Source organism: Leucoraja erinacea, chromosome 39, assembly GCF_028641065.1.
Source record: "Leucoraja erinacea ecotype New England chromosome 39, Leri_hhj_1, whole genome shotgun sequence".
In the NCBI taxonomy this organism is placed as follows: Eukaryota; Metazoa; Chordata; class Chondrichthyes; order Rajiformes; family Rajidae; genus Leucoraja; species Leucoraja erinaceus.
The window spans coordinates 11757392-11775748 of NC_073415.1; the positions used below are offsets into that span (position 1 = coordinate 11757392).

Below are 18357 nucleotides of genomic sequence, written 5' to 3' on the forward strand. Positions count from 1 at the left end.
TCCTCTGGCAGCTCGTTCCACACACACACACACACACATCCACAGCCTCACAGAGAAACCACTTCAGGCACAGACATTGATTGCGGGCAGGCCTGGCTTGTCCACACTTTGGGGAGTTGAATGAGGTTGTAATTTGATGCTCATTTTGATGCTGTTCTTCCTCCCAGAGTTGGTGACATGGAGAGTTCAGTGCATGAGGGGCTCAGCCAAAAAAAGACACAGAGTGCTGGAGTAACTCAGCGGGTCAGGCAGCATCTGTGGAGAACATGGATAGGTGACGTTTCACAGAGTGCTGGAGTAACTCAGCGGGTCAGGCAGCATCTGTGGAGAACATGGATAGGTGACGTTTCACAGAGTGCTGGAGTAACTCAGCGGGTCAGGCAGCATCTATGGAGAACATGGATAGGTGACGTTTCGGGTCAGGATCCCTCTTCAGACCGTTAATAAAATAGTCAGCTGGGAGCAGACCCCAACCCAAGCCCTGACCAAAGTTTCCCACAACTCTGCCAGGCTCCAATGAGCGAGGAATCAAGTCTCAGCCTGCCCGACCCCTTCCGATAGCTCAGACCACAACCTCGTAAATCTTGTACACTTTGTGGCAGGGTGACTGGCCTCACCAACATCTTGTCCAACGCTGATATATCTCTATCCTCAGTGCCCAGCCAAATGCAGCCAGTGCTCAGGGGATGACAATTAGAAAAATCTGCTTCATAATTGGATGAGATTGTTAAGCGCGTTCCCTTTGCTGAGAGAGGGGACAAATGAGAGGCTGCAGCTGTGCAAACAGTTCTCTGGGGGAAGAACAAACAGGTTGGTGTGTGGGAGGGGGACAGAGATACAGGCATGTCCCGGTCCACTGCACTCACACACAACCCTGGCTGCAAATATGGAGCTGGAGATTTGTTGCCTTCTTTAAATGAATGAATGAACAATTGTAACTCAGAGAGTCAGACAGCAACAAAACAGGCCCTTCGGCCCAACTTGCCCATGACGACCAAGATACCCCATCTACACTAGTCCCACCTGCCTGTGGTTGGCCCACATCCCTCTAAACATGTCCTGTCTATGTACCTGTCCAAATGTATTTTAAATGGCACTTTGACCCATGTACACACAGTGTGGAAAAGCTGCCCCTCAGGTTCCCATTCAATGTTTCCCCTCTCACCATATTCTCCGGTTCTGGGTTCCCTTATTCTGGTTAAAAGACTGCGTGCCTTCTTCACCTCGATCTCTCCCCTTTTATGAAGCAACATGAGAGACTTGACCCACAGAGAGATACTGGACCTGTTCACTGGACTCGGGGCAGGTTTCTGGAAACCACAAACTGCACAGATGCTGGAATCTGGAGTGAAAAACAAAGTGCTGGAAGAACTCAGCAGGTCAGGCGGCGGCATCTGTGGAGAAGATGGACATACGGCGTCAGGACACTGCGACTGCCTCCACAGACGCTGCCGACCCGCTGAGTTCCTGCTGCAGTTTAATGCTTAACATGAGATTCCTTGGATGCGAGTTCCATCTAGTGGCATCTTTAACTATGACAGCTCCACACAGAGGTCAGGCTTGCTGTCCTGTCCAAAGCTCTCTACTCTCTGCTATAGGATCTTTGGTCCTGTCCACCCACAAGTGAAGATTTTCCCGACGTATCAGAGGTGGTAAAAGAAGTGGAGGAGTAACGCCACTAGATCAGAGACAATGTCACCACCGCACTCAGAGAGGACATACAGGCGGGTTTACCCATTGATCAATTAAAAAAGGTACAATCGCACTCATAGGGATAGGATTGTACTACAGACCTCCCAATAGCCAGCAGGAGATAGAGGAACAAATATGCAGACAGATTTATGGAAAGATGCAAAAGCAACAAGGTTACCATTGGAGATTATTTTAACTTCTCCAATGTGGGCTGGAAATTGCTCCATTCCAAATGCTTGGACAGAATAGTTTGGTAGGTGTATGAGTATACAAGAGGAGTTTCCAGAAACAGAATGTGGACAGTCCAATCCAAAAGGAGAACATGCTGGAGCTTGTGTTAGGAAATGATCGTGTGCAGGTGACGTGCGTCTCATTGTAAACATATTTTAAATATTTTTTAATCCCAACTCCATAAATTTAGAAAGAGTTGTGAATAAGTCTGAACCTTGGAGGAAGTCACCAAATTGGGGTATGGCGATTGTATCAGACTTATTCACAACTCTTTTTTATTGGTGCATGTGGTTTTAGCCGTGAAAAATAGATCGATCTGGTCATTGTGTGTTTTAAAACAAGTGTTTAAAATTTGAAGATGGAGCTCCGGTTATTTTGTATTAATTCCGCAAGGGGGCAGGAGTGTGCAGACCACCACACCACGCCTGGCTTTGGAAGGCAGCGATGGCCAGAGGCTGCTGCCAGCTAGACACAGACACAGACACAGACACAGACACAGACACAGACACAGACACAGACACACAGACACAGACACAGAGACACAGACACAGAGACACAGACACACACACAGACACAGACACAGACACAGACACAGACACAGACACAGACACAGAGACACAGAGACACAGAGACACAGACACAGACAGGCACAGAGACAGACACAGAGACACACACACAGACACACACACAGACACAGACAGACACAGACAGACACAGACACAGACAGGCACAGAGACACACATACACAGACACACAGAGACAGACACAGACAGACAGACACACACAGAGACAGACACAGACAGACAGACACACACAGACCCAGACACAGACACACACAGAGACAGACATACACAGACACAGAGACATACACAGACACAGACAGACACACACACACAGACAGACACAGACAGACAGACAGAGACACACACACAGACACAGGCACAGACACACACACAGACAGACACACAGATACACACACACACAGGCACACACACCGACACACACAGACAGCCACACAGACACAGAAACACACACACAGACACACAGAGACACACAGACAGAGACACAGACACACACAGAGACAGACACAGAGACAGACACACACACACAGACCCACACACACAGACCCACACACACAGACCCACACACACACTCTGCAGTACAAGCAAGAAGGATCACACATTTGAAGATAGGAACAACATGCTGGAGTAACTCAGCGGGACAGGCAGCATCTCTGGAGAGAAGGAATGTGTGACGTTTCGGGTCGAGACCCTTTTTCAGACCAGCTTCCATTGACTCCATCTACACCTCACGCTGCCTCGGCAAGGCCAGCAGCATCAACAAGGACCTATCTCACCCCGGTCACTCCCTCTTCTCCACTCTCCCATCGGGCAAGAGGTACAGAAGTGTGAAAACCAACGCACACCTCCAGATTCAGAGGCTGTTATTTGGCCACTGAATCATCCCACCACAACAAGAGTGTGATCCTAACCTCCCATCTACCTCATTGGAGACCCTTCATCTCTAATTGGGCATTAAAAAGCTAATGCTCAAGGCCAGAGGTCATGGAACATCATTGGGTTGAAAGGTGCACTTTTCCTCCACAGATGCTGCCTGATTTGCCCATAAACCTGTGGGGATTTAAATTTTAATCCACTTCTGAGCAAAGCTGTCAAGTTCCCCTTCATATTTGAGCTTTTGCCTTGTTTGGTGAGTGGTTCTCAAAGTCCGACCAGATCAAACCACCGTCACAGGCGTTGTTCGAGCACAATGCACCACAGCCACGATGTTCAGACTGAAATCCCTTCATATTCTGAGTCACTTTGATATTTTGAATTCAGTTCCTAGAACTTGCCTCCAATTCCAGTAAGCAGTGCTCAAATAGAGTGGAGCCAGAGCATGTAGTTGACACAGACAATTTAACAGTGTGGATCCCACAGAGATACCAATGTTAAAGGGACTGTCTGAGATTCAATCTAGGAAAGTAGGGCAGGCAAAACCTTTAAATAGACAAAGTGCTGGAGTAACTCAGCGGGTCAGGCAGCATCTGTGGAGAACATGGATAGGTGACGTTTCACAGAGTGCTGGAGTAACTCAGTGGGACAGGCAGCATCTGTGGAGAACATGGATAGGTGACGTTTCACAGAGTGCTGGAGTAACTCAGTGGGTCAGGCAGCATCTGTGGAGAACGTGGACAGGTGATGTTTCACAAAGTGCTGGAGTAACTCAGCGGGTCAGGCAGCATTGTGGAGAACATGGATAGGTGACGTTTCACAGAGTGCTGGAGTAACTCAGCGGGTCAGGCAGCATCTGTGGAGAACATGGATAGGTGACGTTTCACAGAGTGCTGGAGTAACTCAGCGGGTCAGGCAGCATCTGTGGAGAACATGGATAGGTGACGTTTCACAGAGTTGGAGTTGGGTCAGGCAGCATCTGTGGAGAACATGGATAGGTGACGTTTCAGAGAGTGCAAGCGGGTCAGGCAGCATCTCTGGAGAACATGGATAGGTGATGTTTTGGGTCAGAAGCCTTCTTCAGACAATTTGAAAATGTTTAAACGTTAGGTTCATAAAACCATGGTGGTATTGATAGGGTAGATGGCCTTTGTCCCAGGGTAGTGGAGTCTAAAACCAGAGGGCAGAGGTTTTAAGCTCTGAGCTCCACCCAAGGTTTCCGTGCGGTTCCCGGAGGTTGCAACCTCCGGCAACCACCTGCAACCTCCGGGAACCGCACGGAAACCTTGGGTGGGGCTCAAAGTCTCCAGAGGTTTCTGTCAGGTTTCCCAAGTGGGACAGGGGCATTACCCCAGCACTTTGTGTCCACCTGTCATTAGAAGTTGAGTGTGTGCGGTATTGTGTTTAGTTTCAGGTTTCCAGAATCTGCTGCAGTTTACTTTTGGATTACAAAGTCAAAACTCAACATTTGACATGAATTTTCATAAAGCCTTTGATTAAAGGTGCCGCACACGAGGCTGCTGAACAAGATCAGACCCCCATCATATTAGACACAACACACTAACATGGATGTATGCATCTAACAAGATTGGCTGACTGGCAGTGGGGAATAAAGGAGATCCTTTTCTGGTTGACTGGCGCTCTGCAGAGGTCGGTGTTGGGTCCGCCACTTTGATAATCTGGATGAGGGCTTTGTGGCCATGTTTGCAGAGAATACATTGTGCAGAACAGGTAGTGTTGAGGAAGCAGGGAGTCGACATGAGGACTTGAACAGGTGAGGAGGTTGGGCAAAGAGGTGACAAACTGAATACAGCAGAGCATGCACTTTAGTAGAAGGAATAAAGGCATAGACTATTTTCTAAATAGGGAATGAATTCAGAAATCTGAGATGCAAGGGGATTTGGGAGGTGCTGGTGCAGGATTCCCAAAAGCTTAATTTGTAGTTAGTGAGTTAGTGATGAGTGAAATGAAATGAAATGATTCAATTTATTGTCATTGGCAATGTACAGTACAGAGACAACGAAATGCATTTTTAGCATCTCCCTTGAAAGGGAGACACAGGGCGTCGCGGTGTGCCCGCGCCTGCCGCCGTACATTCCATTACAGGCAAAGGTGGGTGAAGTGTCTTGCCCAAGGACACAACGACAGTATGCACTCCAAGCGGGATTTGGCCCTACCACATCAGAGGAAGGATGTGCTATTGTCGCCAAATGGTAATTTCCAGAGGTGATGTTATAAAAGAATGATGTCCCAGAGGTTTATAAGTACACTGGAGACATTGGGAATTTGATAGGAAGGATCGCTTTGGGGGGCGCAGTGATTTACGAACACCTAAAGTACGCTCGCATCCGCATAGACGATCAAGCCTGACCTCCGCCGGTCCGCAATAACCAGCACTCCCAACTCCACTCCCACTCCGTCTCCGACCTCTCTGTCCTGGGTCTCCTCCATGGCCACAGCGAGCAGCACCGGAAATTGGAGGAACAGCACCTCATATTCCGTTTGGGGAGTCTGCATCCTGGGGGCATGAACATCGAATTCTCCCAATTTTGTTAGTCCTTGCTGTCTCCTCCCCTTCCTCAGCTCCCCTGCTGTCTCCTCCCATCCCCCAGCCTTCTGGCTACTCCTCCTTTTCCCTTTCTTGTCCCCGCCCACCCCCGCCCCCGATCAGTCTGAAGAAGGGTTTCGGCCCGAAACGTTGCCTATTTCCTTCGCTCCATAGTTGCTGCTGCACCCGCTGAGTTTCTCCAGCTTTTTTGTGTAACCTCCGAGCATTTGATAGGTCTGGGCCTGGATGAGGAGGATATTTTTTTTGTTGAGTTTAGAGACACATCGTGGAAACAGGCCCTTAGACCCATTGAGTTTACACTGACCAGCAATCCCCGCAAGTTAACACTATCCTACACACACTCGGGACAATTTAAACCAAGCCAATTTACTGACAAATGTCCCCTTTGGAGCGTGGGAGAAAACCCTAATTTACTGACAAATGTCCATACGTCTGGATTGGAGCTGTGGACCCTGGCACTGTAAGGCACCATGCTACCACTGAACCTGGGACACGGCACTGTAAGGTACAAACTCCATAGTTACCATCGAACCTGGGACCCTGGCACTGTAAGGCACCAACTGTACCATTGAACCTGGGACCCTGGCACTGTAAGGCACCAACTGTACCATTGAACCTGGGACCCTGGCACTGTAAGGCACCAACTCTACCACTGAACCTGGGACCCTGGCACTGTAAGGCACCAACTCTACCACTGAACCTGGGACCCTGGCACTGTAAGGCACCAACTCTACCACTGAACCTGGGACCCTGGCACTGTAAGGCACCAACTCTACCATTGAACCTGGGACCCTGGCACTGTAAGGCACCAACTCTACCATTGAACCTGGGACCCTGGCACTGTAAGGCACCAACTCTACCATTGAACCTGGGACCCTGGCACTGTAAGGCACCAACTCTACCACTGAACCTGGGACCCTGGCACTGTAAGGCACCAACTCTACCATTGAACCTGGGACCCTGGCACTGTAAGGCACCAACTCTACCACTGAACCTGGGACCCTGGCACTGTAAGGCACCAACTCTACCACTGAACCTGGGACCCTGGCACTGTAAGGCACCAACTCTACCATTGAACCTGGGACCCTGGCACTGTAAGGCACCAACTCTACCATTGAACCTGGGACCCTGGCACTGTAAGGCACCAACTCTACCACTGAACCTGGGACCCTGGCACTGTAAGGCACCAACTCTACCACTGAACCTGGGACCCTGGCACTGTAAGGCACCAACTCTACCATTGAACCTGGGACCCTGGCACTGTAAGGCACCAACTCTACCATTGAACCTGGGACCCTGGCACTGTAAGGCACCAACTCTACCACTGAACCTGGGACCCTGGCACTGTAAGGCACCAACTCTACCACTGAACCTGGGACCCTGGCACTGTAAGGCACCAACTCTACCACTGAACCTGGGACCCTGGCACTGTAAGGCACCAACTCTACCACTGAACCTGGGACCCTGGCACTGTAAGGCACCAACTCTACCATTGAACCTGGGACCCTGGCACTGTAAGGCACCAACTCTACCACTGAACCTGGGACCCTGGCACTGTAAGGCACCAACTCTACCACTGAACCTGGGACCCTGGCACTGTAAGGCACCAACTCTACCACTGAACCTGGGACCCTGGCACTGTAAGGCACCAACTCTACCATTGAACCTGGGACCCTGGCACTGTAAGGCACCAACTCTACCACTGAACCTGGGACCCTGGCACTGTAAGGTACCAACTCTACCATTGACCCTGGCACTGTAAGGCACCAACTCTACCATTGAACCTGGGACCCTGGCACTGTAAGGCACCAACTCTACCACTGAACCTGGGACCCTGGCACTGTAAGGCACCAACTCTACCACTGAACCTGGGACCCTGGCACTGTAAGGCACCAACTCTACCATTGAACCTGGGACCCTGGCACTGTAAGGCACCAACTCTACCATTGAACCTGGGACCCTGGCACTGTAAGGCACCAACTCTACCATTGAACCTGGGACCCTGGCACTGTAAGGCACCAACTCTACCATTGAACCACGGGCCAGCATCACATTAAAACTTACTGAATAATGAAAGGCATGGAGCGGATGTTTCCCGTAGTGGGAGAATCATGGAGCAGAGGGCACAGTCCCAGAATGCACCTTTAGAATAGAGAGGAGGAATTTATTTAGCCAGAGGATGGCACATCTGTAGAATTCATTACCACAGACAGATGTGGAGGCCAAGTCTTTGGGTATTTTTAAAGCAGATATAGAAACATAGAAAATAGGTCATTCGGCCCTTCGAGCCTGCACCATGGTCGATCATCCAACTCAGTATCCCGTACCTGCCTTCTCTCCATACCCCCGATCCCTTTAGCCACAAGGGCCACATCTAACTCCCTCTTAAATATAGCCAATGAACTGGCCTCAACTACCCTCTGTGGCAGAGAGTTCCACAGATTCACCAATCTCTGTGTGAAAAAAGTTCTTTTCATCTCGGTTTTAAAGGATTTCCCCCTTATCCTTAAGCTGTGACCCCTTGTCCTGGACTTCCCCAACATCGGGAACAATCTTCCTGCATCTAGCCTGTCCAACCCCTTAAGAATTTTGTAAGTTTCTATAAGACTTCCCCCTTATCCTTAAACTGTGACCCCTAGTTCTGGACTTCCCCAACATCGGGAACAATCTTCCTGCATCTAGCCTGTCCAACCCCTTAATAATTTTGTAAATTTTTATAAGATCCCCTCTCAATCTCCTAAATTTTAGACATTGACAAGTTCTCGATTAGCAAGGGTGTCAAAGGTTATAGGGAGTTAGGCAGGAGGTGAGAGGGACTAATAGATCAGCTGTGATTGAATGGCAAAGTAGACATGATGGGCCGAATGGCCTGTGTCTCATGAACTTATGCTGACCGACCTCGAACTTGCGACACGCCAACTCGGGATAAAGGATGATTCACTGCAGTCACAATAAAATGAACGAAATCCAACAATTTGTCATCTTAATAGGTCTATTTCTCAACAGTGAAACCATTTCCAAACTGTAATAAATATCTAACAAAAAATTGAGGATACACTGTACAAAAATCAAGAGCAATTAAAAACTGACCAGCAGCAGTTCTATTTCTCCTTACACTGTGCAGCACATCATGTTGATGAATGACAATCTGCTTGCCCACAAAACACATTCAAGTACTATATTACATACTCCATAAATTAAAAGGTTTTTTAAATTTTCATCTTAATTTGACAAATAAAATACTATTTACAAACCATAGTCTTCTTCCCTGAGAATGGGCTCAGTCACAGCACACACAGGTTTACAAAACACACTCGGCTGCTCAGAATGGCTTTATCTGCGACCTTCCTTTTGTTTTTAATTCAAGTTTGGCAGGTTTATGTTGGCAAGAGATAGAGACAAAGTGTTGTTCAGAGGTATACAGCAGGAGATTTGGTATAGTCGGGTACATGTGGCTCTCTGGGAGGTTTTTGGTCAATGTTGTTCTGGTCAATTTGGAGTTGGCAAGAGAATAGGTCAAAGGAAGAGATGGATCCTCGGTGGAGTGTGCCCCAAGCTATGTCACACCAACTGATGCAGTGTTTCTGACACAATAGGGCTGTTGAGCCAGTCTACAGCATCAGTATTTGTGGCAAAGTGTAGATGGCTCCAGACATGTGGAGCTGCAGGACATGTACAAGAACAAAACAAACCCTTAACCAGTGGGTCGGGCAAGAACAAAACAAGAAAGAGTGCCAGCTCCATTGTGTAGTCACTGTTACACTTGATCACACTTCAGGGAGTTATATCGTCAACACTTTAAGGAAACGTGGCCTTATTTAGGGAAATGGTGGTTGGGAAAGGAAAAGGGTTCAGTTGACTGGCTGACACGCAGTCTAACAGGAAGCTTTACGACAGGACATGAGCTGGCAAGAGAAAGTCTAAGGGTTGAAGCTCAAGTAAAAATACTGATGAGTGAAACTAACGCAGAGGCTGCTTGGGAATGGGACGTTGCATTTTGGCACCAAGTGTCAGAGTCACTAACGAGCTGGATAATGAGGGGGTAGATGAGAAGGCGGCTCATCTCACTCACGGCACACCTTTGTCATCGGAGCCTGTGCAAGACGGGCGGGCGCTGTGGCGCGGCCCTCGGGAGTGGAGGCTCAACGCTGCTCCAGCAGTGAAACACAACAGGCTTCCTGGTGAGCAACAGCAAGGTTGTGGGAGACATGGAGAAGGGGGGAGGGGGGGGAGAAAGGGATGGAGGTCACACAGGACTGACCCAAGCACACGTGACACAGGAGGGCAGAGAATATCACAGCACGTTTCTGCAGTGACAGTCCCCACTTCACACCTTTTGTATAAAATAGGGGCCACATTGATATAAATCATTTAACAGATTTTTCCCACCCTTCCCCCATTGAAATAGTAAGTGGGAAAGCCCCCTGTAAACAGTGCGTGCAGTAGAAAGTATCTTTACTATTTAACCCCTGCCTGTGAAACGTTCGGGGACCACCAGCTGGGGCACCGTGCACCCCTTATGTTTAGTATTGACAGTCCAGTCTGGCCCCCCCTCCTCCCCACTGCAAAGACAACATCCCCATTCTCAACACCAGAGGCTGGGGAATCTAAACTGTGCCCGTGGCGGGGCTCGGACCAGGATTGAACCAGCTCTTCTCCAACATGTTGCACATGGAATGACTTCAGTTTTGGCTCTTTGCAGAAAGGAGTTCATGGTAACAAAGGAAGACTCGGGAACAGGAGGAACCCTGGATTTCAGCCAAAACGTTCTCGAACCAGCATCATCAGCTTCTTCTTTCCCTTGTAAGTCTGTTTGAGGTTGTCGATGAACTGTGTGAATTGTATGTGTCCATCCTGAGCCATCAGGAAGGTCTCTCGAGCTTTGCTGAGGAACTCGATGAATTCTCCGTAGTGCCTGGGGCTGATGTGGGTCAGTCGTGAGTGTGTGGTGCTGACATAGGCGTCCATGGTGGCATTTAGCAACTGGCAGAGGGGAGCCTTCTCTGTGGACATGAGTTTGCCCGAATTCCTGCGTCCAGGTAAACCAGGTAGACCAGGTGCAGACATTGTGCATCTACGCAAGATGTCTGACAACACAGGGGCGCACTGCACACTCTTGATGACCAGTGGCACGATGGCGGCCAGCTCGTTCTTGCCTAGAGAGTGGCTGAGGGAGCAGGCCCACAGGACGTCGGTGATGGCTGGGTGTGTGTCCTGGTTGTACGCCACACTGAGGTGGGACAAGGCCAGGCTGGCCATCTTGTAGGCGCGGATGGGGAAGCCCCTGTGTTCCATGTAGTGAGCGATGGTGAACAGGTGTGAGTAGCTCATCCCGGTGGAAGCAGAGTCAAGCACAATCTGGTACGCGGTTTCAAAGGCTACGTGGTTCTTCTCGCAGAGGTTGAGGGCAGACAAAGCGCAGTTCTGAGGATCCTTCATGGTGCACTGCAGTGCCACAGTGCGTGCACAGCTGTCCAACTCCTCACGCTGACTATAGTCCAGGCTCAAGCGCAGGACCGTGGCGTGAGACGTGACTGTGGCTGCAACTATCGTAGTGGCTTCTGTCGGAGTGAAGAGAGAATACCAGTTCTGCATAATATTCATCAAGGCACACACACCTGAAACACAAGAGTTGGACTGTTCAGACTCGGGCGATTCATGTTTTGTTAAAGCAGAGGCAGGCTCTGTTACAAATTATTACTGAGTTAGGGTCCCACAGATAACTGGCCACACGGCTCATTGGTCTACAGTGGAAACAGCAGCAGCCAACTACCCTCCCACACACACAGCAAGATCCCACACAACACTCTGCATTTCATTACATGTTGGCCATTAAACCAAGCAAACCTCTCACCCTTTCCAAAGGTACATTTGATCTTTTACATTTAGACTGGAAAAAAGGCAAAAGGGGGTTTGACTTTTGCAAATAATCCACAAACAGCTCCCCCCCCTGACATGTAGTGTCCCAAGCCGCTGAGAGGATTCTCCCGATGCCGGAGTACCATCACCCGGCGAGAACGGACTGGACCATCGGGCCTCCGTAGCGGCCACTGCGGAGGCCTCAATAGGCCCGACTATGGGTGGACATGGGGATGGGACTGGACTTTGTGCCTTCCCTCATAATGGAAACCATTGTGGGGGGATGTTTTTTATGTTAAAGTTCTTTATTATTGTCATGTTTGTATTCTTTTTTTATGTGCTGCATGGCAACAAACATTTCACTACACCTAGGTGTATGTCACTAATAAAGAAACCTTTGAACCTTTGACACTGCAGCACTCCCTCAACATTGCACTGACGTGTTAGTCTGGATTGGAATCAACCCACACACAAACTACAGCCCCTGAGCCACAGCTGAAGCTTCAGTGGCATCCTCCATGCTGAGAGCAAGGACATTAAGACTAGTCAGGTTAACATGGCAGTGGACTGAGGAAGCAGGCTCTCTCACACGTGAGCTTGTACCAGCTTACCGACTTCTGTAGCACAGCTCACCAGCCAACGAACCATCTCCCTTCGACGCCAATTCATGGTGGACAATGTCATCCTCATGACCTGCAGAGCAAACACATTCAGTCAAACCCCAGCACCAACACGTTTGCAGTAATGACAAACAGGGTTTCTATTCAACTTGACACAACTGTGCCTTCCTATCTGGAGCACAATAACTAGGGTTTGTACAAGCACCACTCCTCACCAAGGGGACATCTTCTGCACCTGGCCAGCCAAGGCCTGTAACTATTTTGCAAATGTCATTCCTCTGAACACCAAAGGCAGGCCTTTTAAGCAAATAGTCTGAGAATTGTTATCCCACTCCCTCTATGGCACGTATATCCTTTAGGAAGAGTGACCAAAACCCAACCCAATAGTCCCGATGTGGAATCATCAATTTTGTAACTTATACAGTAAAACTTAATGTTGCAGAATCAGTTCTAGTTATGCAGCATGGAAACAGGCCTGGACAAATATGCCAACTCAAAATGTCACCAATCCATGCTCTCCAGAGTTACTGCCTGTCCCGCTGAGTCACTCCAGCACTCTGTGAAACGTCACCTATCCATGTTCTCCACAGATGCTGCCTGACCCGCTGAGTTACTCCAGCACTCTGTGAAACGTCACCTATCCATGTTCTCCACAGATGCTGCCTGACCCGCTGAGTTACTCCAGCACTCTGTGAAACATCACCTATCCATGTTCTCCACAGATGCTGCCTGACCCCCTGAGTTACTCCAGCATTGTGTCTATCTCAGATTCCCATCTAACTGTACACTGCGCCCCACAGAGGTTCCTACCTGTAGCCCAAGCTCCAGAGAGACGTTGAGCAGTGTGATGTCAGGTGCACAGTTGGGGGGTGTGGCTGTCTTGCAAGCATCCTGAGCCAGCTTGTAAATGAGGGATGGAGAATGGATGTTCTGTTGAATGGATTCCAACACCACTCGCAGCCACTTCGGGTCTCCTGCAACAATGGGAGGAACCAATCGATTGATCAAACCACAAGTGTCGAAGTAGCTCGTTGCACAGACTCAAGCCCATAGATTTTTCACCCAGTGCTTCACATCTGTAGCATTTCATACATGGCCTGATGAAACCACTTGCTTAGACAGTCGGGCCGACTAATCTGTGCCAACCCAGCTGCCCAAATCCTGCATTTGTATAGACCATATCTGTTTGCTCATTGCACATTTATCTATCCAAATGCTTGACTATATCATTTACCACCTCTTACTGTGGTCTCAACTTCACATGAATAATTGAAAGATCTAAATAGCCTAACCGAGGAGAAAAACGTACTTTTAAGTTTAATATACTCACAGGATATGGCTCTTGCCATCTTGAATATCCACCCCAATGGCATTGGCATATAACCTACCTAAATATCTTCATTTACTTCCCAGAAACAAGGGTTTTTAAACAATTTGAATCTCCAAAAAGTGAGATTTGAAATGGAGTAACTGGATGAAAAGTACAGGGCAATTTGCATCTTATCCACTTTGCCACCGTGACCTTAAATTTCAAGCGCAGTTTATTGTCACATGTACCAGTTAAGGTGCAGTGAAATGGGAGTTAAAGATGGATTCTAAAGACCAGATGCTATGACAAACTTTAAAATAATTCATCACCAAATGCAATGGTGGAAGTGATTGAGCGGGCGGAATTGACTCCATGTGTTCCAATACTGCAGGATAATCAGAAGCACAACACTTAGACTACAACATGGAGACAGTCTCACAGCCACACCCTCCTGATCCAGGAAGACACCGACCTAGAGGAAGGTGCCAGACCACTTCCAAAACTAGAATGGATTTAGCTGAAGTTACATTAGAAGACCATGAAGAGCCTTCCTTCCACAGTTCTCTACAATACAGAACGGGGCAAGGTGAGAATACTGATTTATACACACACCCATTTTCCCAAAATATTAATCCAAAACTCCCGCAATGCACCTTAGCATTAAAAGCAGATGCTCAACCCTTCAATCATGCTATTAGTTTAAACAACTCCATAAGAGATTTAAATTAAAGGAAAACTTTATATATTGGCTTCCAAAACTGGAATAGGAAAATGGCACGTACAGAGTGAATGTGGAACAACGATGACATCACAGCTTTCTCTGCACAAAACCCTATGAACTTCAGCAACTGTTACAAAAGCAGGACACGTACAGCAGGGGTCTCGAGCTAATTACGTGTTAGGTGGGGAATCACTGGGAAAAAGATAGATGCATTGGGAGGACAGCAGATCCTAATGAACATTGAACTCAGAACAGCGGAACAGGCCATTTGGTCCAGTCTGCACTGAACAATGCCAAGAACATCACTAATCTACCTGCACACAACGCATACCCCTCCATTTTCTGCATATTCATGCACTTATCCAAAGGTCTTTTAAATGCCACTAACATGTCTGCTTCATTCCACAGCTCCAGAGCACTCCCCACCCTCTTAAAAACTTACCCCACACATCTCCTTTAAACTTTGCCCCTCATTTAAATCTACCCTGGTAATGCCACAATGTTAGATAGTTCTTTCATGTCTCCCTGCAACCTCTGGCAATCCAGAGGAAACAAGCCAAGTCTGCCCAATCTCTCCATGTAGCTAATATCCTCTAATCCAGGCATCATTCTGCACCCATTCCAAAGCCACCACATCCTTCCTGTAATGGGGAGAGCAGAACTGCACGCAAGACTCCAAATGTGGCCTAACCAAAGTCCTATAAAGCAGCATCATCACTTCTTGACTGTTACACTCAATGACCAAGCTATGAAAACAAGCATACCATATGCCTTCTTTCCCACTCTCTGTTTGTGTTGCCACTTTCAAGCAGTTGTGAACTTGGACTCCAATTAAATCCTATAAATGTTTCCATAACCAACACCATTTAATTAAATCACTGAGTATCCAGTCTAATAGAGAGATGATGAATAATTTCAGCTATAAATTACATCAGTTACTTTAAATCTGCATGCTCAATTTTCCTCTTGTAAACACAATCTTGAAGTCCTGTTAGCCGATAATTGAACCTTGAGTAAAATTAGCCGCTACATACGCAGCATCACAAGTGGACGCATGTTACTTCAAGCTTCTGCTTTTAAAATGTATTATCAGCAAAAGAACGAGTCAACTTTCCTGTCAAGCGGTGGAACAGGAAGGAAAGGATCCACGAGGCATTCCAGATTTAAAACTTGGTGACTTCTTCTAAAAGCAAACTAGATATTAATTCAGCACATTATCCCGGCTTCTGTCGAGGGTACAACCAGCTGAGCGACCCATGGATAGGAAAATTTAAAAACTAGATCCACCCAAACAAAAACTTAAGAGCCAGCATTGGCAGTGAGTCGCAAACTGAGCGGGGAGGTTCTGCAGGAAGTGCAAGTACACAGTCTACAGCTCAAGCAGCCAGGAATGTGGTGACAGCCTGGTCACAAGACGGAACAACGCATCATTCCCACAGCTGATGGAGCAGATTCAAACCTTGTCAAAACTGGAGTGGAAGAAAGGTTGGGCAGACTGTAGAAACAAGGAACTGCAGCTACAGGTTTATACCAAAGATGCTGGCGTGCTGGAGCAACTCAGCGGGTCAGACAGCATCTCTGAAGAAAAAGGATAGGTGATGTTTTGGGTCGGGTCGGGGCAGTTCCATCGATTTAGAATTTGAAGAAGGTGTCCGACCTGAAACGTCACCTATCCTTTGTTTCCAGACCCGCTGAGTTACTCCAGCACTCTGTGGTCTATGAAAGATTGGACAAGTTTGATTATTGCCCATCAAGCTTGAGAAGTGGCAAAATGTTGATCAACACGTGATAAACTAAACCCCATTTCCCTTCGCCCTCGGCTTGGTTTTACGCCCCTCGTTTAGGATTGAAAGTAAATGGTAGAATAATTGGAGACAGGAACAATGTTTTTGCCAGAGGATGGTAGGGAGAAATAGAAAGAGGCAGAAATGTGTGACATTCACAAAGCTCTTGACATGCACCCTAGAAGCAGTGACACAAAACTAGTGATGAGCATGGGGTTCAAATGAGCAATGGACCAAATGGTTTCCTTCTGCACTGCAGATTTCCTACAATTCTACGAATTTCACCAGCAGTCAAGTTCCACAAAGTCCCTGGTTATAGGAACTCACTTGCAGGAAGTTTGTTTCTACATTCAGCTGACTTGTCTTGGAATGAGATTATCAGCGTATTGCATAAGACTGCAAGACAAGACAAAAAAATGAGTCCTATTTTCCAAAAAGGTAACGCTTAGATGAGTCGGCATGCTAAAACTTTGGATAGGTCTTGGCATCAGAAGGATTCAACCAAAAGATATGAACCTAAACACTGATAAAAGGTTTTTAATTTTCAGCTTCTGTTTCATTCTTCCAAAATGTGGTTTTATTTTACAAGTATTTCCCATTCATGTCGAAATAAATCACCATCATGGGAATGGTTCCTATTCATGTTTTACTTCCAGTGACTGCATTCACAACAGCAGCTCACCAGAAGGCAGGTGTGGACAGAGAGCTTTAACCAGCCTTACCTTTTGCAGCTGTTAACATGGTGGACGCCAGCTCACACTGCTGAGTTTCAAGATGCCCGAGGATGAACCAACGTGGGTAGCGACTGGGATCTACCAACGCCACCAGGTGTGGGTGAGAGCCGTCCGCAGCTGGAGCCATCGATTCCAGCACTGGCAACCTGAGGAAACAACCGTGACATTATAAATGACTGCACTTCCAACACAGGATTCTATAGACAACCCCCGGCTTGTAACCAAACTCAATGATCATCAAACATTTGGACACCAGCACTCCCTCATAGGCACCCTGCTAGTCATCCCAAGTGTAACTGCTTCATCCATTTAATATTCTTTCCAAGCCAACATCGAGCACTCTATATTTTAATGTACCTTTGTTTGAATGTCTGAACTCAGAGCAAATGCTGATCACTCATCTATACTGCTTGTTACAACTTCAAACAGAATTTGTTTAATATGATTTTCCTTTCATAAATCTAGACTCGCCCCAGTCCTATTATTTTCCATGTATCCTGAGGCAATCTAATAATGGCAATTCTAAGAGCATTTTCCCCCCTACTCCTGATGTCAGGCTAACGGGGGAGCTTCCCCTCTCCTGCCTTCCCAAAAAGATTACATTTGCTACCTTCCAGTGTGTGCGATGATCACAAACCCATCATCTCCACAGCCTTTGCCTTCACACCCTTCGGATATAGGTCATCGCGTCCCGAGGACTTGCAGCCTTTTAATTCCATTAACTCTTCATTTTAAACAATTGCTGCTCAGAGCTGTTCATTCACTCTATCAGTGTTCACTACCTACACAAGCTTCATGTAGAGTTCTAGGCTTAGTTTACTGTCACGTGTACAGAGGTACAGTGAAAAGCTTTTGGTGCCTGCTAACCAGTCAGCGGAAAGACAAGGTGTCCGGTTTGATTTCTTCACCATTTCCTTTGCTTTATGTCAGGCTGTAAGGGAGTTGCATAAATTTAAACCAATCCCTCCCTCGTATGTACTTCTGGAAGCCCCCACTGTTTTCAGTTCTTGTCCGACTTTCCTTTATGCCCCGGTCCTCCTTTGCAAAACAGCAAAATCCTCCCATCTGCAACTTGTTACTATTGTTGGCAGCATCATCCTTTTATCTAATACTATCCCAAAACCTTCCGATCGCCACTGAACTATTTTCTTGTTTCTTTTTGCAACCACAATGCCCTGCCTGCAGACACAACTTAGTTAACAATGAAACCCAAAATGATTTTCCAATTCCAGCCCCATCCTGAAGCACAAAAGCAGAAGTCAGCCGTGCTGCTTTGGAATATTTTAAAAACTTGAGCTTGCACAAAGCCATTTCCATGAACTAGCTCGATAGTCTGACCACACAGGGCATTTGGGAGTCAATATGCACATTGCAAGGTCCCACA

At 47.5% G+C, this 18357-nt stretch overlaps 1 protein-coding gene across 1 annotated transcript in view; it reads right to left on the reverse strand.

Moving 5' to 3' along the window:
- Positions 1 to 8920: 8920 nt before the first annotated feature.
- LOC129714391 (zinc finger SWIM domain-containing protein 4-like) overlaps positions 8921 to 18357 on the reverse strand; it is a 63123-nt gene continuing 53686 nt past the window's right edge. The window contains exons 12-15 of the mRNA XM_055663960.1: positions 16962 to 17119; positions 13236 to 13399; positions 12417 to 12498; positions 8921 to 11564 (exon numbers count right to left, since the gene is read on the reverse strand). Coding sequence (XP_055519935.1) covers positions 10702 to 11564; positions 12417 to 12498; positions 13236 to 13399; positions 16962 to 17119 — 1267 coding nt within the window. The 3' untranslated portion in view covers positions 8921 to 10701. The remainder of the gene's footprint in view (positions 11565 to 12416; positions 12499 to 13235; positions 13400 to 16961; positions 17120 to 18357) is intronic.